The 24,954-nt window shown below is 40.5% G+C and overlaps 1 protein-coding gene across 6 annotated transcripts in view; it reads right to left on the reverse strand.

Annotated features, from left to right (window-relative positions):
* ctnnd2a (catenin (cadherin-associated protein), delta 2a) overlaps window positions 1-24,954 on the reverse strand; it is a 279,187-nt gene that overhangs the window by 93,611 nt on the left and 160,622 nt on the right. For all 6 annotated transcript variants that reach the window (XM_042399032.1, XM_042399031.1, XM_042399029.1 and 3 more), the window contains one exon: window positions 18,440-18,746. In XM_042399032.1, coding sequence (XP_042254966.1) covers window positions 18,440-18,746 — 307 coding nt within the window. The remainder of the gene's footprint in view (window positions 1-18,439; window positions 18,747-24,954) is intronic.

The following is a 24,954-nucleotide window of genomic DNA, read 5'->3' on the forward strand; positions in this document are numbered from 1 at the left end:
TTAAATGTCTCTCTTTCCGGGTAGGATAAAATGGTGTGTGATGATCATTCCTTATCTGGCAATTTTCTGCAAATCCGTTGTTTCAGTCCTGTAGAATGGGATCCGAAGCAGCTGGCCACACCGCTTCAAGGTTTCCCCCAGAATGTTTCACCACTGGGACTGGCTCACCATCACGTTCCAGCAAAGAGTTAACTCCAAGCTACAAATCCAGTGTCATCAAAAACCAATCTGCACATACAGTACAGAATAAATCAGATAAATCATCATACAGTCTACTTTCAAATGAGATCTCATCCATTTCCTCAAAACTCAATTTCACAACCCTATTGTCCAGGGATTTTTCTTATAATTTTATAGTATTCCACCAAATATGAACTTCACCTGGTATCAGTAAATCGAGGTATTGCTCATATAAATGAAATACATTCCCCACATCTCTCATATAACATACAATTATAATCTCTTTAAACAGGATCTGACAGAGCAGAATAACCAACCAATAACACACCCTATTCATCCACAATACTTTGTAGTACTGTACAAAATATTCTGATTGGTTTTAGCTTTATTTCACACAAATTAACTATTGCTCATATTCTCTTAAACTAGCAAGACGCTATGCTATTACAGTAACTATGCTACTAGTGCAGGCTAAGTCAACTCACCGGAGCTTCCAGGGTAAAAAAAAGATCACAATTCAATTAAGCTAATAGAGGGAAGGGTCACTGCAAATCAATACAAAGTTGTTCTGAGTGATCACCTTTATCCTATGATGACACATTTCTATCCTGATGGAATGGTCTCTTCCAGGATGACAATGTCCCAATTCACAGGGCACACGGGGTCACTGAATGGTTTGGTGAGTATGAAAATGATGTGAATCATATGTTATGGCCTTCACAGTCAGCAGATCTCAACCCACTTGAATACTTATGGGAGATTTTAGACTGATGTGTTAGACGGCGCCCTCCCCCACCATTATCAAAACACCAAATGAGGGAATATCTTTTTTGAAGAATGGTGTTCATCTCTCCAGAAGAGTTCCATAGACTTGCAGAATCAATGCCAATGCCGAGAGACACTAAATCCCCTCACTGTAGGGGTCAAGCATTCAGACCTGTACCAGTTTTTCCTTTAAATTGTCACCCGTCTGTATATGGTACAAGTTCCTGTTAACGGCACGGACAGTGTAATAATCTATTACAAAGGATATGGTAAGAACATGGTAATTCCATGAAACAAACAAGGCTTCCTTTTACAGTACAGTTTCAGCTTACTTACTGAGTAAATAGTAAAAACATCTGCAAAAACGTACCCACTATTTAAGAAGATGCACCATTGCACTAGAGGAAGACTGTTCCTGTGGAGGTTATTACCAGGTACTTATACGGTAAATCTAATAAACCCTTTATAGATGGGTGTAGCTATGAACAATAACTATATAAGAAAAAGTAATTTATTGGAAAGTACTTTCTTAATTTCTAGATAGTGCATAATTAAATTTGGGCTGTTACCAACATAAACCTTGGATAACTACAATTGCAACTTGAATTTAAGGGTAATAGAGGAGGTGTTTCTAAGAATTGGTTGCTTACTATCCTAGGAAGTACGCAATTATGTCTGAGTTATTACCAACTTAAACTACTCACAACTACACAGTACTTAGGTGAGTTGATGGGTAATAGTAGAGGTTTTTCTTAGTATTTCAGCTGTAGTTCCACTGTATTTACCTACTTATTACCAGCGGTAATTACCCAATAATATACTATAGTATACCATATATTTACTGGGTAAATACTTAGTAATTAGGGGACTGTAAAAGGAAGGGTTACCAAACAATTTGGTTGTAGTAAGAGACAGAGTATAAAAAGATGTTGTTTCAAGTGGGCTTTATAAAACAGCCAACGTCATTGGGAATGACTTGTGTACTCTACTGTGTCCAAAGTGGTAAGAAAGCCAAAGTGATATACATTATTACTGTATATCACTGCAAGGAGGTCTGTTCATTTTTGAAACAGTTTCAGGAGAGATGTTAGCTGATTATAATGGTTTTCATTACTCTCCTATTTGGAGCAAGTATCCAAATCCAAGCAGTAAATTTTTGTATCCTGATTTTAAGTTGAGTAATGCCAACCTTCTTTAGACTGAAGTGGGTTTTGGCAAAGATTGATTGATGAGAGAACTGACATCAGTGAACCACCATCAGCATGTACTGCGATGCCGTCCGACAATAACCACTCTTAATTTCAGCCATGATACAACACAAGTGAATAAATTGACCAATCAAATCCCCATCCACTGCACTCAGCCAATCAAAGTGCAGGCAGAAGATTAAGCTGCTGGATGAACGAGAGCTTGCTGAAAAATTACTGCCCCATTGTCTCTTGATTTGCAAGCCGAGATGCAATCATGTCAACGAGTCTGCTCTGGCCTCTGAATGACAAACAAGAAAGGTGAGCTATTTTTACTGTGATGATGCTAATGAGGATGCTGACCTGTGTGTGCATGTGTGTGTGTGTGTGTGTGTGTGTGTGTGTGTGTGTGTGTGTGTGTGTGTGTGTTGGTGTGTGTACATGACCAGTAAATGCACCTTCACGCCTCGCAATCTAATGAAGATCCAACACACTGACAGTTTGTGTGTCCGTGTGTGTCATGCAATCACAAATCATCCAGAATTATTCTGCCATGTGAATATTAAACTGATAAGGTCAAGCTGGACATTAGCACTGTCTGTATGTGTGTGTGCACATGCGTGTAATCCGTTCATCTGCTGCCAGATTCATATTACAGAATCAGACATTTACTGTAGAGGTCACAAACCTACCCTGAAATTAAACAAGAGGTGGCCTGCCAGACACATGCAGATAAACACAAACTTTTGCCCTCTGTTGGTATTTGACCCCCCTCTCTCTCTCACACACAATGTGTCTTGTGTGGGTTTGTGTGTGCTTGTCTGTGTTAAAACCTCCTCCCTCCTTCCTTGACAGGTTCCATTTGGAGTTCACTCACAGCTGCTGGGCCATGCTAAATGCCCTCTGCTGTCTACCTGCTCTATGTCGGAACAGTCTATCTTAAATAATGTGTTGTAGGGGCCACTCAGGGGCCACATGGCACTACAGATTGGACACTACATTGGACAGTACCATGAAGGTAATCACCCCAAATGTTTGACCATGAATTTGTCTGTGATTGTGGGTGGATCATGAGACAATTGGCTACTGTGCTTCTCCAGTAAAAATCGAACTCTGCTAACCAGACATCTCTAACCCCTGACCCCAGTAATGTTTCTCGTTAAAATGCTTAAGAAATCAGGTTACTGCAGGAAGTAATCCAGTTACTTAAGAACATGTAAATGCACTGACTTGCTCTGTTTGAAGTCATGACCTATTAGTTGTGACATAGAATGAAAATGAATTCACTTATTCAGAGCAGTTTGGTTATCCAATGACAACAACAATCACTTCACACACAGGTTAAATAGCCACGAGCAGCATTTGCCCTTTTGCAAACATTTATACCTTCAAATCATTACTATAGACATGCTGTATTGTCAAAGTCCTGTTGCTGAATTCAATGTCTTTCCAAAGCAGCATTTACTTTCCAAACAATTCCTCTAAACAATAGGCAGTTATGCAGCTCTTATATATCTAAAACAAAATAGCTCCATAATTCATTTTGATTCGCCACTGTCCAGGCATTACAGGGTAATTTTGAACTTCCAGTTCACCTTGAGGTGACTAACCTCTCCTTGGGTACTGTGCAAGTTTCGGTGTGGGAATATTAATATTTCAGTACCGCTTGTGTGCAGTGTGCTTGTGAGAGAGAGATGCAATCAGTGAAGGTGACGCAAGAGGGAAGAAAAACTAATAAACCAGTGATTGGCTTATGCACCTGCTATTCTCATTAGTTCACACTGGGGCAATAATATAACACAGAAAAGTGGTAGCAGTACTGGATTTGCTAACAGCTGTGTAAAACAATACAGAGAACATGCTGGTAATGATAGTGACTATGGAGATGATGACATAAAGAGTAAGAACATGGTAATGATGAATATGAATAAGAAGATAAAAAGGAATAATTTAGACAATGAAAAACCAGACATGACCATGACATTGATAATGTTGATTACTCTGCTTCTGAGATCGATGGTAGTAATGATTGTCATGTGTCACTGACATTAAAGCAATATTTTTGGCTGGACTAGCCACAGACCAGCCCTATAACCCCCAAATGTCTGTCACTGACTGACTCACTGACTGAGTGATGAAGTTACACCATTGGTGTGGCCGGCCCAGTGTTGGAGTATCCCCATTGGCCGGTACCTTTCAAAATGAATCGGCGCAAACAGTTTCAATTATGTCCTCGGGGGAATTTACAGCAGAGCCCTTAAGCGCAGCCTCAAAATAACTTTTAAAAAACTTTTTACCAACTGAAGCGTCTGACACAGAGGCTCCGACACTGACAGAAGCACCAACCCGTGGACACAAAGAGCCATGACGGATCCATTTTACCAGACTGCACGATGGCTAGCAGCTAGTTAGCATGGCTAGCACCGTTTGCATAGCTGTGCCATGCTGTGTGTAGTAGAACTGCTGCAGTTACCGTGTTACTGTGGTAACGCAATCATGTCACATCCACTGCAGAGTCCAGCTGATCACCACTTCACCACTAAGTGAGCAGCTCAAGTTATTCTATTATTTATTTATTTATAAAGAACGATGTGCTGAAGGCCGAACAATATCCCTGCTGAAAAGTTGGACTCTTAATGACAACACTGGAATAAAGATTTAGAACATCTGTTGAGTACGAACATTTAGACTACAGAGGCTACAAAGAATAAGGAAAAAAATCAATATCGCGGCACCTCTAGTGTGTAGCCCATCAACTGTATAAAAATAAAGTGTAGCTATGCTGGGCAGGTGACAGGTGTGTTTACGGTGTTTGTGTGCTCTCAAAGACATCACGGCGTGGATATAAACTCACACATCTGACAGACTGTTAGCCTAGCATGCTAATCCTACATAAACATATGGATGAGACTATATGTTTACAGACATCTGCAAACGGAAAGAACAGGGGGAGTTAACAGATAAAATAAGTTCTCTTTCAAATCAAACATCCCAAGATATAGTGGAAAGTACTGTTCTTGCAACTGTATTTATAACCTTTTTTTTTCACTCAAACGTTGCTTAACCACGTCATATGATATGCTACTTCAGTACACTTTAACAACAAATATTACTGGAACCACCACGGAGAATTGCAGATGAACATTTAATATCCAGGAATTCACATTATAGACACTACCACTGACTATCCCTGTAACAAATTAGCCACAATTTTGCACATTGACCATACACGGTCCAGCCATATACTAAGTTTTGACTTAAGTCTTGTTTGACTGCTACTACCACTACATGCACAACATCAGAGTGTATGAAAGCGGATAATGATGAGGAGGAACATGAAAGGGCGGAGGGCGGTGAAGGCAGAAAATAAGGATGATCAGATTGACAATGTTGTAATTATGATATTGATAATGATTATATGATTATATTGATAATTTCATGATTATGACATGTTTGTGTAACTTGACAGAAAAATAGTGATAATGAATGTACTACTATATAAGAGTACTATAATGTACTGCATTTAAAGATTTCGACATTTCTCATGTGATAATGTACGTCATTCAGTTACACACCTGCTTAAGCACACGCGCGCACACACACACACACACACACACACACACACACACACACACACACACACACACACACACACACACACACACACACACACACACACACACACACACACACACACAAACACACAGACATTAATACAGCCTTCAAAAGCGGATTAAGTGAGACTAAAAGCAGTCATCCACTTCAAATAAGATTGGGATGGAGGCAAGAGAGGAATAAGGAACAGAGCTGTGCAATACAAATATCACATGCTAGAGCTCCAACATGGCTGGGGTTATATACAATGTGACAAAGGGCAGACTATATTCATACTGGGTCCACTGAACACACAGCAAAACGAAAGATTTCAAAAAAATATTTACACAGTTATAGAAACTGTGGCTCCTTCCTTCGGGGAATCGTAGTGATCTTTTATTTTTCCACCTTTTTAATCAGTTTGATCTGAGGTTTGGGTTTATTCGCTGCCTCATATTCACTGAGCAACATTTCAATGACACAGATGAGTGCATTCTCTAAAGAGGTATAATTTGGTAAGAAAACTTATATTTTCCACATGTTCACCCATCCTTGCAAAATGATTGCTGGCATGAAAGTAAAACCCATGATGGAATAGCAGTGAAACTATTACCTAGCTCGAGCAGTACTTGTTTTACAGCTCTGTGACAGCTATAAAACAATAAAGAAAAGACATGTAGCTGAAATTGGTCAAAATAATTTGTATTTTCACTGACAACTCATCTGTAGACTGCATTTACATTGGAAGCATGGCAACTGAGCCAATCAGAACTCCTTTTCTATCGAATGAAAGTTAATTCATGACATACTTAAATGCTACAGAGATGGTATTGAGAAACGGCCATAATATCGATCTAGCTTTACTGAAATATGAGGTCTGCATTTCACAAGATTCAAGCTTTGGCATTGAGAAATGGCGTTTCAAGACATTCAAGACTGCAAAATCAGTGAAGTGATTCAGGAAAATACACAAAAGGCACAAAATGTACACAGGGGAAAAGCAAACACAATCACGCCTGAATGCACATGTTACTTATTGCAGTATGTGCCAATGCCCACAGAGATGCACACGTGTACTCAAAGCACACACATACACACACACCTGCACTAAGAGGAGTAAGAAAACACTAACAACCTTGTCCAATGACTCATACAAGGGCCTGCCCTCCATCTATTCCTCAATTCACCATTCTCTCTCCCTCCCACTTCTCTCTCTCTCTCTATATATCATTCACCCTTTCTTTTCCCACCATTATTGCACACTCAGATGCAAACATGAACACGCAACTATCATCAGTATGGTGAGAGGAGCCTTAGGGATCACCTCATACCCTGCGGTGAAAAAGGAGCAGAAAGATTGATAGAGGGAAGGAGAGGAAGAGAGCTAGACAGAGAAAGAAAGTGAGGGAGAGAGAGGACTGGAGTTTAAAAAAAAAAAAAAAGTAGAGACAAGCTGCTTTAATAGACACAAAGAACAACAGGAGGGAGTGCAGGAAGGAGAATTGTGTGTTTAGATTGAGAGAGAGGGAGAAAACACTTGGGGCGCTGGATGAATGCCTACACCTCCCAACCCATCATCACTGTCGAGCCTTCTCTACCTGAAGGAGTGCGATAGAGGGGGAGAGAGAGAGAGATGGAGCAATGGATGCATGATGGAGGACTGTTTCTAAATTGAGTCAGCACCCCTAGGATGCATCCAAGTTATTTTATCATGTCTCAATGGAAAAATTGGATTGACTTCGCAAATCACAAGCAGGGGGTCTATGATCAAAACCAGAGAGTTTCCTGGGATGAAAATAAATAATGAAATAAATAACTAGACTGTCAAACGGCTATTTTTACACGGTAAATAGCAGTGTGTCTCCACACTGTAAATAACTGTTGTAGGCCTCCTTGACAATGGCTGCCATCGACACTTTGTCAATTAATCTTTTTTTATTTGTTTAGCTTCATTTAACTGGGGTAGATTCATTTAGTAGTAAGTAAGGAAGCAGATTCAAGAGCTGCTGTTTCACTTCCTCATATAGATTCATCCTGACAGTCTGAGTATTGAACCAATGACCTCCCAGTCACAAGCCCACTTCTGGGCATCCTACAGTATTGCCCCCACTGGCTGAACTGCATTCAGTTTAATGCTCCTGTGATCCTGTGTTTGAATATAGCTCAAGGACCTTGTTGACCTTCTTACAGTATGTGTTTTGTCCCTCTCTGTTCTACTATAACATTGACAGTGACTCTGTGCTTTTGAGTGGCTCAGTGGAGAATTTAAGTGTTACATGTGTCAAAATGTTATTTGAGAGGTCTTCCTTCTCAGCCAAGAAATAAACTGAAATCTCATGGAGGCAAAAGAAAAGCAGTCTGAAAGGTTACAAGGAGTCTGAAAAGGTTACAACTACGGTATGTGACAGATAAAAAGTGAGCATACTGTGCATAGACTTATGAAAAACAAAACACACTTATAAAAATGTGTTTTTAACATCCTCTTTCACCCAGTGAAAGGGGGGGGGTGTAAGTGTTTTACTTTAGTAAGCCACTTCCACATGGCTGTATTATGAGATGATTGTAATATGCAGGTGCTTTCGTACCTCTGCAGCTGGTGGATACTGCAGCATGGCTAAACGTGGTCACCACTGACAAGAAACAATTGTAATTATAATTTCAGCTAAGCACAACAACTGAGACAAACAAGTGCCTGACAGGACACCTTCTACAACGAGTTTACCTTTGCAGTAGTTCCCTTTCTATTGAATAAACTTGTTCCCCTCTTTGTTCAACTGCTTTTTTATTCTTACCTCCTGTACCTCTGTTCTCCCCAGTTCAGCTTTATTTTAGTTCTTTGGTCATTACAGAGTCCCGCTGGGTCCAATAACAAGCACTTAACGCTTGATTTCCTACAAGCAACTTAGCTGAAAGGTCAAGATCCCTCTCCTGCACATGAGATATACAACTCGCTGACCTTAACATCTGCAGACCCACGGAGGACTGAGCCTTGTGCAATGACAGCAGTGGCATGCAAGATGTACAACTGCTTGACATTAATGCCTGTGGAGGATGTTAATAAAAGAGGTAATTAAAGACAAGATACATTTCTCTGAGTGTAAAGTCGATAGTGCTAAGTTCATGCAAGGCTGCACTGAAGTCCAAGGAAAAATGAAATCTAAGTAGCACTGTCTCATGAGGGCAGTTAAATTGATAGCGCTGTGCTACACATGCAACTGATTTCTGCCGGCATTAAACTAAGATGTACACACTTTGAGTGTCACCCAGAGATCCGTATAGAGGAAATTTGTCTCAACTGGAAGAAACATATTTGATAAAAGAGCTGTTGCAAAGCACCCTAACAAACGTTTTAAAAGGTCTCCACAATGCAAATGCAAAATTACTGAAAAACATACTGTCACACTAGAGACAACTTCCCTTGTTTCAAATCATATTGTGTTTTCTCTGAGTAGGCGAAAATTAAATGTTTTTTAGATTATTTCTTTAAGCACATTAAGATAAAGATAAGTTTTGAGTCTTTTACGATGGATATTTACGGTCCTATTGATATTTGTGCTTCGTTTCCCCCAGTGTATCATTAGATCTGTAGATGGAGTACGGTTAGACTGTGTTGTTCCCAAGTATGAGTTAGAAGAGAAGCGAGGTGAAGTGAGGCGTGAGGAGGAGAGGAGATATACAGTAATTCTGCTGGTGTGACATTTTCCCATAATCCCTCCCAAATGCCGCCGGTGTCAGGAGACAGAGCAGCAGTGCGAGTATGCGAGGAGGAGGGATGGAGAGCATCTATTGCTTTACTTTTGTTGAGTACAAAGAAGCTGAAACGTATATTAACCTTTTTTTTTTTTCATACCCTATAGATTAGCTTGTAGTGCTGAATAGGTGCATTAACATGTGTGCTTGTGTTCCTGTCTAAGTGGGTAAAAGGTTTGATGGATGTTAATCGAAGAAATGTTAGTGGCAGTAATTACCATAAAAAACAATAACGCAATGATTGGATCAAAAGAACATGGCAGATTCATTACCAACTCCACACATCAGAGTGTGTGCACAAACACACACACACACACTCAGAAAATGTCCTTCAACCAGTGAAACACTGAACACAGCAATTAAGTTCATGCTTTCTATTCTGATTTCTTACTGCCTGACAGCCAAATATGATGTAATCGTTAGCCTCAGCATCTACTTGTGTGTGTGATTTATGTGCCAAGTTTTTCCATTTGTCTAAATACTTTAATGTCTAAATGTGTGACTACACGGTGGCCACCTAATTCTAAATGATCTGTCTTTCTGTTTCTGTTTCATCTATCCTTCTATCTCCCAGGCCTCAGATTCAGGGAGAAGATCAGCGTTGCAGAAAGGAAGGCAGACACACAGGGTTGCTATCATCCCAAGGTCACACACACACACTCACACATACACACACATACACACACTCACAAACAGATAGGCCACCTCAGAAAAGGAAAATAACTACAATGGGCAATTTACCCAGAACAGGCAGGGATGATGGCCAGGGCACAGATGCACGCACACACACACTCGCGCACACACACATACACACAGCTGTGCCTCAGGGCCAAGGTTCTGGCAATGCATCATTACCCTCCCTTGGAGGTGATTCCATATCCCAGCATGCATTTCTCATGTGGAGAGGAAATTACCCCTGGGCTGTGCTGAGAGCCAATAGAGTGTGTCCTTTCCTCTATCTGTCTCTCTCTCTTCCTTCCTTTCTCTTTCTTTAAATCCCTCACTCACCCTGGGACTGTGTCTCTTACACCTTTACTGTCCTCCCTCTCTTGTTCTCTCTCCCTGACTCACCCATTTACTAACCAATCCTTTTATCTTTCTCTCACTGCTATCATTTTTTTCTCTCTCCTTCTTCCCCCTTTTTTATCTGATGTAGAAAACAGATTAATAACAAATGACAAAAAAGGACTGACCGGCTCTCTCCCTTTCTATCTTACCCTCTGTCTTTCAGTCAAGCTGTGTTCATGGTGAGGTTAAACATTAAAGTTACTGTTCTCAGTTACTCCCCTGCAGGCAGAAAAACAAATTAAGGTGGACAAAATTTCTCTTCCCCAGTGCATCTGTCATTAACTTCCCTCACTTTCCTTTTGCTTATTAACAAAAGATCCGTATAAATAGAATAAAAGGAAACAAAAATTGGTATTCAGTATTTAAACAAAATAGACATGACTGCTTTTTTTAATGCAGCCACAATTATAAAGAAGCTGCTAACTTGTAATGCAATCCAGCATTTTTAAAAAGGATGGATATAACATTTTAATGGAAAAATGACAATTCTCCAAAAGAATTCAGCAATCATCGACTACAGTAGCAATGTAATCTGCATAGATAAATAATTTAATGCTGTGTTCATCTGTAAAAAAAAATCTGCCTGATTACAGTCAAATGTTGCATGGTTGTCAGTAGTCACATAGTTAGTACAAATAGTGAATAGAAACAGCAGATGAAGTTATTTACAGAAGTTGAATCTAACACTGCTACTCTTGGTCCCTGTCCATGGTCCTGAAGCATTTCAACTCTCTCTCTCTTTGTGTCTCTCTCCATGGTCCTGAAACATTCAAACCCGTTCTCTTTTCTCTGTATTTATGTCACTTTCAAGCAAGCCAAACACAAACACATGTAGCAACTGCAATGAAATGCAAATCAGTTGTTGCATTTTAATATTTTATTTTACTTACAGCATCTTCCATTCATTTACCAAAATCCCCTCAATCTGTATCCAATATAGCTAAGACAAAATCAAAATATTAATCATTTTACATTTTAACATGCATAGTTAGTGTGCTTGGTGGGCGACGCTAATTACAGTCTGTCATACCTAATTAGTGTGAGTTAAAGTCACAGTATTATCTTAATGCATCGCAGATTCCATTTTCTTCCTACTTCTGCACAGTTTTTCTTTTAGTTTTTCTTTGTGCTACTGTATATGTTGGATCCATTGACTGTATATAAAAATGGATGACATGACTAAAATATCAAAATTCACATCAAATAAATTTTTCCCAAAGATGGTGTCTGTCATTTTAGGTAGTTCTTATCATGCTGATGTATGTTAAAGTGCTAATTTTTCTGATAAGTTTGTTTTTAATTAGTTATTTGACAGTATAAAAATGGGGTGTGACGTCCTGATTGACAGCTATGACAGCCGCTATCAAACCTTTGTCAGGTGGCGGGATGGCTGAGGCGGCGTGTCCAGTGGGCTGTCATCCTGCTTTCTGACTCTACTGCGCAGGCTCCAAGTGATGTCACACAAGCAAAGTGCCAGCTCCCAGAAAGGAGATATTTTGGCTTCACTTTTGCATAGCGGTAGGGAGTGGAGACGTGTCATCCATATTTATATACAGTCAACGGTTGGATCACTATCAAACAACATGGTGGGAGGTGTATTCCTGAGAAAAAGTGCCTAGGAGGAAGAAGGAAAATATGTATGCAAGATATTGGGAGTGTGTGTTACCAACTAAACACAACAGTTAGATATGCAGGATAATATTTGTGTGCACTGCTCGACAAGAACACTATTGAAAATGCTGTATTAAATTCACGATGTGGGACTTGGCCACAGCTGTATACACAGCAGAGCAGAGAGTTACTGCAAGTAAATGCCAAGGAAACATAATCTGCCTCCAGTTCACACAATAGAAATCCCCAGGTGCACAGTATTGTAAACTGGGTACTGTTGATGTAAGGGGGTCTTACTTTCACTTAAGTGAGCATGAGATCCCTTGTCTGAATATAATCCTATGGTCAAGACCTACCACACACACACACACAAACACACTGCCTCAATTTCCATCTAAAGCAGGTATACCGTCTGTAGAGTCATACATAAACCATATGTAACACACAGAGCAATGCACTTAAACAAACAGACAATGGTCGCAAGAAGGGAATACATGCGCTCTGTTTCTCTTTCTGACACACTTGCACATAAATAAACATAGACACTCGTGCCCAAGTGACAACAAGAGTAATCACTGCATAATTCTCTGCCTCTCTCTTTTTCCTAAACACACACACACACACACACACACATATATACAATGACATATCATTGTCCTTTAGACAGTGCAACACATGGGAATGCATTGCATCAGCCCCATCTCTTCACATATGAATGCCACACACACACACACAAACACAGTCTCCATATCCCCATCTTTGACACAGCCTTGGACACACAAACACACACACACACACACTTCCCATTCACATACCCACACACACACACACACACACACACACACACACACACACACACACACGCACACACACACCCACACACACACGCACACACACTCACAGACATGCACAGAGTCACCGCTGACCATCGCAGATTTTCCATAAATAGAGCACTGTGTTCAGGCTGTGAGCCAACAAACACTGACAATAAATAGCGAGCGGTGACAATGACATGTCAGACCAGATCACATCATATCAAGGTACTGTAAATAGCAATTTCATGCTAGCAGCTCTATTGTATCTAGCAAATAATATGGGTACATTCGAGGGGGGGGGGGGGGGGGGGGGGGGGTCTTTTACCTTTACCTACACAATGTACTGTATGTTTTACAACCCATGCTTTCCTATTGTTTGCAGGAAAAATACGATTTTTGTCCTTGTTTTTCTGCATATATTTGGTAAAAGTATCACTTAATCAAAAATTAACTGGAAACAATCATTATCATCATTATAAATAATCCTAACATAAAACTACAGTCACTATTGCAAGCAGAATATATTTAGGATTTGTGGAGAAAATGTAAATGAGGAGAGTTTGATTTATCTTATCTTGAAGTGCTGTGTCTGTTTCAGGCAGATTAAGTGTTTGATGAGATAAGTCAAGCACACCCCCACAGCTGAAACAATACTGCCGTCTCGTTTTTGATCACAATGTTGCAACTTTTTTTTTCCTCTTTTCCTTCCTGTCAATCCTCGTTTCTACAACACTGTGAATTCTCCACACTTACTGTAACTCCCCTTTCATGATGTTTTTCGTACTCTCGCTTCCCTTTCTAAGCTCCAAAGCTTTGTAATAATAACCACTGGCCCCCACCTCCTTGGTCCCTAACTCCCATTTCCCTGAGCTAATGTTCAACTCTTTCTGTCTCCCTCCTGTTCTTACTCACAAACCCCCACTATGGCTTGTATCGTTCCCTCCTTCCTTTCTTCTTCTTCCTTCAATCCCTCAAGGTATGTTTCCTGTATTCCCTAAACAAATGTCTCTGCTTTTTCCCTTCCCGATCTCCTTTATTTCTTCCTTTTTCTTTTCCTTTATTATTGGTTTTTTTGCCCTCCCTTCCTACCACCCCTTACTTTATTGGTTCTGTAAGTCTCTGTTCAATATTTTTCTCTTCATCTTTCTCCCAACACTGTTTTTTAATATTCTATATAAGCAGGAAACTCAGTGGGCTAAGAATCTCTTTTCATGGAAAGAGCTTTAAGGAAAACAAAAACAAAACAGTTAAGGGTAACACTTATTAACATTTACAGTATGCCCTCTCTTCTCACTTCTGCTCCATCTTTCTTCTATTCACCTCTGTCCATTTTGATCTATCTACCACCCTCCATTTCTCACCTCTTTATCAAATTCCCCTCCTCCCTTTATTCCCCACCTTCTTCTCTTCATGTGCCTCCTTTCTTCCCTTCCTCCCCCCTCTTCCGCTCTGTTCATCTGCCCCCTCCTTTTGGCTTCATCTTCACCAATACCACCCTCCCTCCCCTTATCCACCTTATCTCCCTCTATTCCTCCTCTCCTTTCTTCACTCCCATCCATTAGCGGTTATTGAGTTTTCTCTTTGTGCCACTGTCCTCACCTCTGCTCTATTGTGCTCACTCTTCTGCAGCTGTAATGGCCCCTAACTGTGTTACTAGCTTCCATGCACACACACACAAACACACACCTACACATGATACAGTCACATACACATGCATATGCATAGAATATGCTGATGATGAATTATTAAAAAAAATACATTGATTCCTCTTAAAAACACACAGCGAACACGCACACACATTAACACACACAGACATAACCTCTGCCCTCACACAGAGTGTTTCTTGTCTCTAATAGCTGCTAACTCATTTAGCACTTCATGTTAGCTCAGCTAGATCCAATTACAATGAGAGAGAGAGAGAGTGAAGTTTGAGTAGGAGGCCATTTAACCTAATGGCAAAGAGAAATGTAGCGCACAGCTCCGATTCACTGATATTATTATTGAAGAATTTAAAGACATTTTAGTGCAACTCAGAGCTGCAATTCAGAACAATTTAAAAACAAAAATAAAAACAAAACTGGCAAACCAGAACAACAGGAAACTGGTATGAGATATATTTTTTTTTAAATCGCAGATGAATTATTGCACTAATTCAGCAAGAAATGTGCCATTGCATCCAGCTTATGATAAAAGCCATATCATTCAAATTATTTGCACTGAGTTCAAGTCTTTATGACAGTTCAAGTGTACTTGGCTGCAATAGACAGCACTTTTGCTTCATTTGGGTAAAGTAACGAACACTGATTTAAATCCATATTGTGAGTCATCCTAAATAAACAGTTTAGCAAATACAATTACATTTTAATGTCGGTTTCAAGTGCAAATAACTATAAACTGATATTGCTTTCATTAAACTACATTTATTTTCTATCTGTACACAAAATTCCTGATTTGAGAGTCTGTATGACTCAAAAGCATGAACATAATCCAGATATGATAGGTAGGAGTTCTGTTATTGACTGATATTGAGTCATTAAAGCTCTTTTAATATATGTAAGGTTTATTTAATCATGTCATCTCATTGGGATCAAGATCTCTTTTGGGAGGGAGAAGAAAACAAGAGCACATTCAGCATCAGAAACAATCACAGACAACAACTTCATATATTTATTTAGAATTTTGTCATCTGTGCCTTATTGTCTTTTTTGTAGTCAACCTGGTCATATTAACAGGAATACGCTATTTACAGTATTTGGGAAGGGGATAGGAAAATGAAATGTTATGAAAATCACTGATTATTACATTCTCTTTTTCGCTTTTATGCACGTCGACTATGTCTGGTTCTTAATGAATGGGAGTTCATGGCTAGTCTAAATGTATAAACGTAAACAACACCCTGAGTCTAGAGCATTCTCACACCATTGCGCTCCAGCTAGTAAAGTCTGAATTTTAAAATAGTCATGAATAACTTTGTTACTTTTAATTAAACAAGGTTTTATTGAACTCTGCAGGGGGTTTCCAACACAGAGAGACAAAATATTGGAAAGTGTACAAAATGCCTGCATTACTGTAATGGTGGTTGATAGACTATGCTTTAATCTTATTATACTCTGAAATTAGGTATGAAAGAAGGTAAAACAAGATGTCTTGCTGGCTCTGAGTACATGCAACTAAGTATATACATTTAACTTCAAACAATAAGGTAAACAATGTGATCTCCAGTGATGAAATTTGATACAAAGTTGAAAAAACACACCTTTTAAATGTTTTCACTGCCTCTGTTCAAGCAGATTAAACGGTAAATGCACATTTAAAAGCTCTTTTCCATACTGCGCAGTGATAAATGGCAGCAAGGGACTTGGTGAATGAAAATAAGATTTGACCTCCCCAGCTAGATAAATATATTCATATATTTGAAAGATTTTGCCTTAATAAGCATTCAAATGTAGGTTTTGTGATGTGCATTACATTGTTTTTTCTAACTATATACTTTGTTGTTCTTCTTCTTTTCTTCTATCTGGTTTCATATCTATAGGCAAAGATCAGTGTGTGTACTGTATATATGTGTGTGTGTATGTGTGGTTTTGCAATCCATGAGAGTGCTCCTTATCTTGTTGACCTTTGCTCGCTTCTTGCTGCTTTTCTCCAATGTCTCTTTGAGAAACTTATTTCTCTCTACTGTTTATGTTGATGCTGTGTGAGTAATGTGCTTTTGTCACAAAACCGGCTGGTATAGAAACACCTTGAAGAAAACAGAACATATACTACTGCTGTTCCGCTTGCTGAATTCAAGAACTTTCTGTGTACAGAAACAACAAAAGTTTTGCTTTTCAGAAAGACTGTGCATGTGTGTTTCATGTCAATGTGTTCATCATAAAATTTATCATCACTCCAAAGGTCATTCTCCCTTTTTCTGCACTTTCTTCACCATTTGTTTTTCTTTGCCCACCTCCCTTTATTATTCTCTCTTCCCTTTCCCTATCTCTCTCTCTCCCATTCACTTGCTCACTCTATCTCCGTCTCTCTCTTATGATTGACAGCTGCTGCTGAGACTTGATCCATACACGCCTCAGTCCCTCTCGCTCTGTAATTAAAGGAATTATACATCAAGAGGCCTGTGAAATATATATAAATAAAGAGGGGAGAACGAGCTTTACTTAATGTAGAGACAAGAGGATGGAAGTGATCACAGCCCAGTAGGACTCTTTTACCCACAGCATGACACTAAGGGAGGCGAAATAGAGCTTCTAAAGCAACCGGTATGTAGAGTAACACTGTCTTTTATTAGTTGTTTTTCCTTTACACTTATGCGGTAACACTGCATAGGCCTAGTCCTGATGGAAATAAGGTAGCGCTAAGACTGACATTAGCACTGTGGGGGAAAAAATGCTGCATTCTCATTTATTTCAGTGAGGACACTGTTTTGGCACAGCGGGTGGTTCGGTGTAGGGGGCTCTGACAAAATTATGCAGGACTGTCGGGCAGAAAAGTTGAATTCGGCTCAACTTTTGTCGTGACACAATACATCATCCGCCAACACACAGAATGGGCCAATCAAATAAGTGCGAGCGCATATTTCTGGTAGATGCCTTTGTAAACAAAGTAATTCTGTTGTTACCTCACCATTGTCTAGACAGAAAATAAAATTACTGTTTTTGATTTGAGCTTTCGAGAGCTATAAAATCCTTCCTCACAATGTTATAAATAACTCTTCAGTGTTTTGGTATCTGATAAGCATTCAGACTGAGCACCTAGTTAGTGAGAGACTTGAAAGAAACTGGTGGAATGTGGTGGTGAATGAGTGATAATAATGGCTGTTTTGACCAACACCAGTCCTTCAGGTTATTCCTAGGCAGGTATGTTATATGTTTCCAACAATAACAAAAAGACATAATAGTTTTCAATTGCTTAAAGCTCCTCTGGTGCACTGTTGCTATACCCTAATGAGAAATGCTTTGGTACCTAAGTAAATTTTGAACACACAATCGGAGCAGGTTTGAAAATATGTCCCTCTGTGTGTATGTCTATGCTTCACCTCAGATGTCTCAGACATCAATATGATCCAAGGGGAGGTCAAGAGCAATAAAAGTAATATTTCAGTGGGTGTGTGTGTGTGTGTGCGCGTGTGTGTGTGATGTGTTGATTGCTAAGAACTCACAATCAATCACACGGGTTAAAGATTCTCAGAGATTCCACCTGGACAACTTGGCCATGACTGAAATATCGATCTGTATATGGTGTGTACATCAGTGTATGTTTGTGTGTGTATTCAACAAATTGTTGGGAGACACAACTGATTATATGTAGGTGCCTCATATCAGACACAAATCTAGTTAAAGCTAGAGTAAGTCTCCAAGTAATGAATGTAAGTGCCTTTGAGGATCCTACGCTCCATGATCTTGAGCACATTGTGATCTAATTAAACCCCTATAACATACATACACACACCAAACCCCCCTTTCATCCTACCTGGGGTCTTTTTGAATAGAGTCGATAGAAGGTGAACGCTGCAGGCTGCCTTCGGGCGGCAGGGCAGGTCCAGACTTGCTGTAGGGTGATTCCACCACCGAGGGGCAGTACTGCAGGGTGCGGTAGGGGTCTGCCACGTATGGGTCTGAGCCATACACGTCTCCCCCTCCACCACCTCCGCTTGTGGTGTAGCCTGGCCCCACTGTGGCGTAGTTGTTGGTCCCGCCACGGCTGTAGTTTCCTGTTCCCGTGCCGTGACTTCCTGTGCGCTGCAAAGGGGCGGAGTCGACACCAGGGGAGGAGGGAGCTATGGTGGGAAAGTAGGGACAGAGGACATAACTTAGGACCTGGTCATGGACACGGGTCAGGTCTACAGGGCAGAGGAGGGGATGGAAGGAGAAGAGGAGAGAAGGGAGGAAGAACACAAAAGGAAAGGGGGGGGAAGGATGGAAGGAGATGAAATAACAGAGAGGAGGAGAGGAGAGGAGAAAAGAGGAGAGAAGAGAAGAGAAGAGAAGAGAAGAGAAGAGAAGAGAAGAGAAGAGAAGAGAAGAGAAGAGAAGAGAAGAGAAGAGAAGAGAAGCAGATAAAGATGAACAGGTTGTTGGGAAAAGACAAGCGTGTCTCATGTGGATGGATAAATATTGGCCACATGCCCAGGATTAACAACAAGGACCAATGTTCAACAAAGGGAAGGATTGAAGAGAGAAAGAGAAAAAGATCGACAAATGTTGTGTAGACAGAAATTTTAGATCCTTTTAACAACTGCTGAAATCAATGTCTAAGACAAAAAATATAAAATATATAGAACCATCTACTATTGACACACATATCTACACTGTAACTATAGTTTTTCTGTATATTCCTGTTGAAACTGTATGATTTTTTCATAACAATGCAGACAAATCATGATAAAATACTCCAGTCTAGTATAATAAGGTGACTTTAGTTAATAAAAATACTTAAAACTTAGATATAGATGTATTCCTATGTGAGGTACAGTGCCCTAGAAAAACCCCACTTTAAAAACAGTTTCCACAACACTGAGGCTTTGTAAACAGTGTTAGCTTTGTCAGTAAAATGACTCATTAGCCATTCCCATGCAATGAAAAATGGAAACTGAAACATCTGCCTGGTGAGAAATAAGGACTAAAAAAAAATAAATACATAAAATAAATAAATAAAACACCAAACTATCTCACTTTAGAGTGAGATGAAAATTGAATGGGGATTTGCTCAGGGATATAAGCAGCCTGCAGGGGCACAGTAGCTGTCACCCTCCCTCCCCGCCGTGCTGGAGCAGCGGATCGGTGATATATCAAGGTGTTAATGTGAGTCTGGGGGCCTCGTTTCTCTGCCTGTAAAAACACTGAGACAGACGGTGTGGGGGGGATCCATCTCATCTGTCATTAGGTCCAAGGTATGTGTACACTGAAACACACACCTACGCAAATGCAAAAACACCATAAATGTGTTCTTCGGGGAGTACGCGATAAATCACAGAGCCTTGGAATCAATATGTAGCCATGTGATTGACTGGGGCTTTAACACAGGCCAATGAGGCTCCTCTTACAAAGAGAATTAGCCTTTAAAACCGTGTCTGGATGGGAAAATGCACACAAACTACAACTAACACACACACACACTCAGGACATCTGCAAGAACGCAAGCACTCCCATGCATCTCATAATATATGTACAAGCCAGAACACACACCTTTACACTTTATAGAAGCCTACATGCACAAACACTAAATTAACACAGGAATGGGGGGGGGGGGGGGGTTGTGCTGAGTGCTGTGGTTGAGAATCTCATCGTTATGTGACCAACAAACTTGCTCTTTAAAGCTGTCTTGAGTGGTGGCATTTACTTGACCTTCACAACCCTCTTATCTCTCCCTTCTTCATTTCTCTCTCTTTCTTTCTAACACACACACACACACACACACACACTCACGTTTGAACTGCCCCACTTATTTGGTACATGAGGAAGATTAAACCAATCCTTAACAATTATTTTTCCAAAGTCCTTTAAACTCCTCTCACCAAGTCTGGTAAACTCCATTAGTCGGCCCACCAGAGGCATGAGGAACCTTTTGGATGATGTAACCACATTAGCATATTTTTATTTCCTAACTCTAAAATCAGGTTAACAAAAATCCTTTGCCAGCCAGACAGTGAAAAATTCAAGTTTAAGACCCTGCCATACGATGCCCATGAGGCTAAAGGATGTGTGAGCTCTTCTACTGATACCCCAAATTTGACATAGATCCAAAGAATTAGGCAGGGAGAGAGCCTGGGAAAAAAGAGAGAAACAGCTGAGAGATGAAGGATGGAGCTGCAGTTTAGAAAAGAGCCAAACCAGAGGGGAGAGGGAGGAAACAAGGGCCGATGGAGGGAGCGACAGTAGAGCCGCTCAGAACACAGGGTATAGGGGGGTAATGAAGCAGAGTCACTCCCATCAGAAGCAAATCAGTCTTTTCTGTACTCTTTAAATAGTGTCTGTGGTGTGTCTGTCTTTCTGAACGTCTCATTAGTAGCCAGGGCTTTAGGCTAACACCACCAGTGTCAGTGTGCACTTGCCAAGAGACTTGACACCAAAATAGGACAAACCTCAGAGCGAAAGAGTGGGTGGGAGAGCAGTGAAAAGAGAAGAAAAAGACAACATAAAAAAAATTGCCTGTCAAACTACTTTTATAGCCTGTGCTGTGACCACTGAATGCGAATGTCCTTACAAGCCGAAAAAGGAAAGAAAGCAAAGGTGATGCTGTGAGACGGTAGGGCACAGAAAGACAAACAAATCCTCCAAAAAATGTCTTGCAAAATTTAAAGTTTTGCCTTTTTGTTTTCACACTCAGTTACTTTGTATTCAGCTACCCGACGCCTTTTTACACATTCCATTTTCTTCTTCACTCAATCTTACTGGCTGCTCCCTCTCTCTTCTTCTCCTAGCTTAAGTAAATGGAGTGCTGCTGAATTTATCATTTGCTCTGGTAATGGTGTGTTCTGACTGATGACTTGACCTTTGAGGCCAATATTGCCAGGCAAAAATCAGCGTGTGGGTGCCTGTTTATGCATGCGCGGGTGTCACTGTGTACGTATTTCAGTGTGTGTGTGTGTGTGTGTGTGATCTTGTATTCCTGTCCTTGTGAGAACCGCTGGGAGTTTTTGGCTCGACTTCTTTACAAAGTAAATTACAGTTAGGACTTGGCTTTAAGAATAGATTTTGAGGTTAGGATTGAGCATGTAGTGATGAGAGTTAATGTTAGATTTGGGTTTATAACAAACATAATAATGAAAGGTCCTCACAAGTATAGCAAGACAAACATAATATGCATGCATGAGTGTGCGAGGGTGTGTCTTTCAGGAATATGTGACACACAGTCACTGTGCAGTTTCATGAAATATTAAACAAATCATGAAATGTGCCGTGTGTGTACAGGTACAAACACATAAACAGACACACACCGACATGCGCGCTCCACTAACACCTCTCACACCTGGCGCTCTGGCGGTGTGAAATTGTGTTTGAGAGGAAATAAAAGGGCGGGTGTGTCTTTGTATTCCCTTGCTTCGGTGTAGAGTAAACAAATCGCGGCTGTGCTCCTGCTGGCAGATTAGCGACGGGAAGGGAAACTCTATTAGTCATTTGACACAGTGATACCTCTGCAATTAGCCAGCCGGCTGAGGGGCCGGCTAGCTTAGAGCGAGGCTGACTTTTTCTCCGGGCTGCTGAGACGTGGGAGCCCTCACTGAATGTACAAGAGATGGAAAAAACAGACAGGGAGGGGGGGAGGAGAGATAGGGAGAGAGAAATTAAAATTAAGGGGGATCAAACCAATCCTCTGAGCTTTCCATGTCCGTCCTCCCTTTTCATTCTTTCATCTCCAGCCTCCATTTCTCTCAGTCTTACTCTGTATTTGTCACTCTCTTTTCCTCCATCACTCCCTTGCCCTTTTCCCTTCTTTCTTTACTTCTTTCTGCCTCCCTCCAGATCTGTCCCTCTTGGTCTTTACCTCCATCCATCTTTTTAGTCACCCATCTCTTTTGAAACCTTCCCTTTCAATCCCTACCCTCCCTCTCTTGCTGTAGTTCACTCCCTCTCTGCCTTTTTTTTTTTGTCTGTCATCCTCTCTCCATCATCCATTCATTTCATGTTTTTCTCTCCCTTTCTTCCCTAACACCCTTCTGTCTCTCTATCTCTCCCCCTCTCTCCCTCTATTGTGTTTGTAGTAGACTATGTGATCAGAGCTGAGGACATGTCCTTTCTCTCGACACGCTTCAGCGCTCAGCACGATTACACAAAACCCCTCAGTACAGTCTCTATCTCTCTCGCATATACACACTCACATAGATACACAGGCGAGCACACAAACATGGATTTCTAAATATGCAAGTGATTGACACGGACTAAACATGTGTGCCTTTAACATATCTTTTCCTAATGCTTTAAGGTCATGCAACAGCTTGCACATACAACCTTGCCTACAGCGGCAATGGACGAAGTACACGTGCACGGTCATGCACACACACACACACACACAACTGCCTGGATGTGGAGGAGAGTAAGGATTAGTTTCTCCCTCTGTTTATCCCTGGGAGAGCCTCCTGGCCAACACACAGCTCTTGATGTTCCTGAGCTGGAAGCACTGTATGACACACACGTGCACACACACACGTGCACACACACACACACACACACACACACACACACATACAAATGCCCTCCTTTGCACTTTTCAGTATCAAGTCTACAGTGTTTTACAGTGTGGGAGCTGTAGGACACTTGTCTCCATGAGTCAAGGTGCCATGTCTTTCTCCTAGCACGCCACTTAGACACAGCAGGGGCTGCAGGCCTGTGGCTGCCTCTAAACGTTCATGCTGTGGAAGGACAAGAGTGAAAGTCAAGACAAGACGAAAGACAAGTTTCTTTTCTTTATGTCTGAATAGTGTTATATTTATATTGTATACAGTCACCGCATGTGACAGACACATCTATTGTACAAAAATTCAAATAAAATGTGTGGAGTTTATATACTCCCTTGTATCTATGTGGTTTTTCTCCAGGTGGTCCCTTGTTCCTCCCACAGTCCAAACACTAGTTAGGTAGACTGAGCACTCTCTCACCCAGGTGTGCTGTGAATTTCTGTCTGTGTGTTAGCCTTATTACAGACAGGTGTCCTCGTCTGTGTGTATCCTTCCTCTCAACCACTCTGTGCTGAAATACACTCCAGCCCCTCAAAACCCCAAGTAAGTTGGTCAAAAAATGGATGGATATCACACTTAAGTTGATCATACTTGCTTCTGTAGCGAGTTTCATTCAGTCTCAGATATGTAGTAACAGCGAAACAGGTTTATCACTCTTCCAAATCTTTCTCACTGGGATTCTTGACATTTAAGATATGTGTCAAAAGATGTAATGTAACCACTACGAGAACACATTTTTATACCGTATGTATTTATGGTTTGCTAAGGAAAAAACAGAGATGTGAGGAGCAAACAGAGAGGTAATAAGCAATCTATACGACGATAAACTGTGAAGCAATTAATGAATAAAACATGTTTTTACACAGCAGATACGAATGTTTCTCTTTATTTGACGGAGACAGTCAATGCTGGTTTTGTTCTGGCTTCAAATTTATCTGTGTGATCTCTGAGGACAAAAACAAATGAATGTTTCTATACACAGATATGAATTCATTACTGCTGATAAAACAGAGAATATGCTAATCATGTAAACTAAGACGGCATGGGATGCCAGAAGAATATGTGTATGTGTGTGTGTATGTGTGTGCATGTGTTTGCTGTGTGGGTATGAACAATTTTTTGTGGTGACTGGCGTGTAATTAAGAACACAGATTTTTTTTGCTTATGTGTAATGTGTGGGTGGTATGGGGTGACTAACACCGACTTAACTTAAACCTACATTTAGGAAGAGCCATATGTTTTCGCGAGGGAAAGAATTTGTGCTGATCTGTTGAGTATGTCAGATGCTTTGAGCTGGTAATTAAAGCTTTCTGAGGCTTCAGCAAAAACTCGTAAACTGTAAATACTGTAAAAGTTTAAGCCACACACACCACATCGCCTGGATTCTACTTTGGAAAGTGAGTTGTTGTCCACCAAGATGAATGGTACTGTAGGTTTAAGCCAATTTGTGTATCACCTAAAATGTATCAGTGCTCTTACAGGTGAAATCCTCAGAAATCAGAGAACTATATCTAAAAACATCAGCTTTCTTTTCCTTTATTCCAGGCCTACTTCCCTCCTTTTTTCCTTCTTTCTTTCTGGGTTTCACCTGAAACTGACTCTTACTTAAATTGAAATCATGAAAAGACTTTAAAAACCTTGCTGAGAAAGCTGCAGCATGACAATTGTAAACCCAACATTCAAGCAGCTTTCCCTGTGGAGTTAAAGCCACATTCTAAGTAAGCGTAAATTCAACACTCACCCTTTACTGGTGTTCAAAAGACAGTAGGTTCATTACTAGACCAGCAGGAACAGGGGCCAAGCTGAAATT

Source organism: Thunnus maccoyii, chromosome 21 (assembly GCF_910596095.1).
Source record: "Thunnus maccoyii chromosome 21, fThuMac1.1, whole genome shotgun sequence".
NCBI classification, from domain to species: domain Eukaryota; kingdom Metazoa; phylum Chordata; class Actinopteri; order Scombriformes; family Scombridae; genus Thunnus; species Thunnus maccoyii.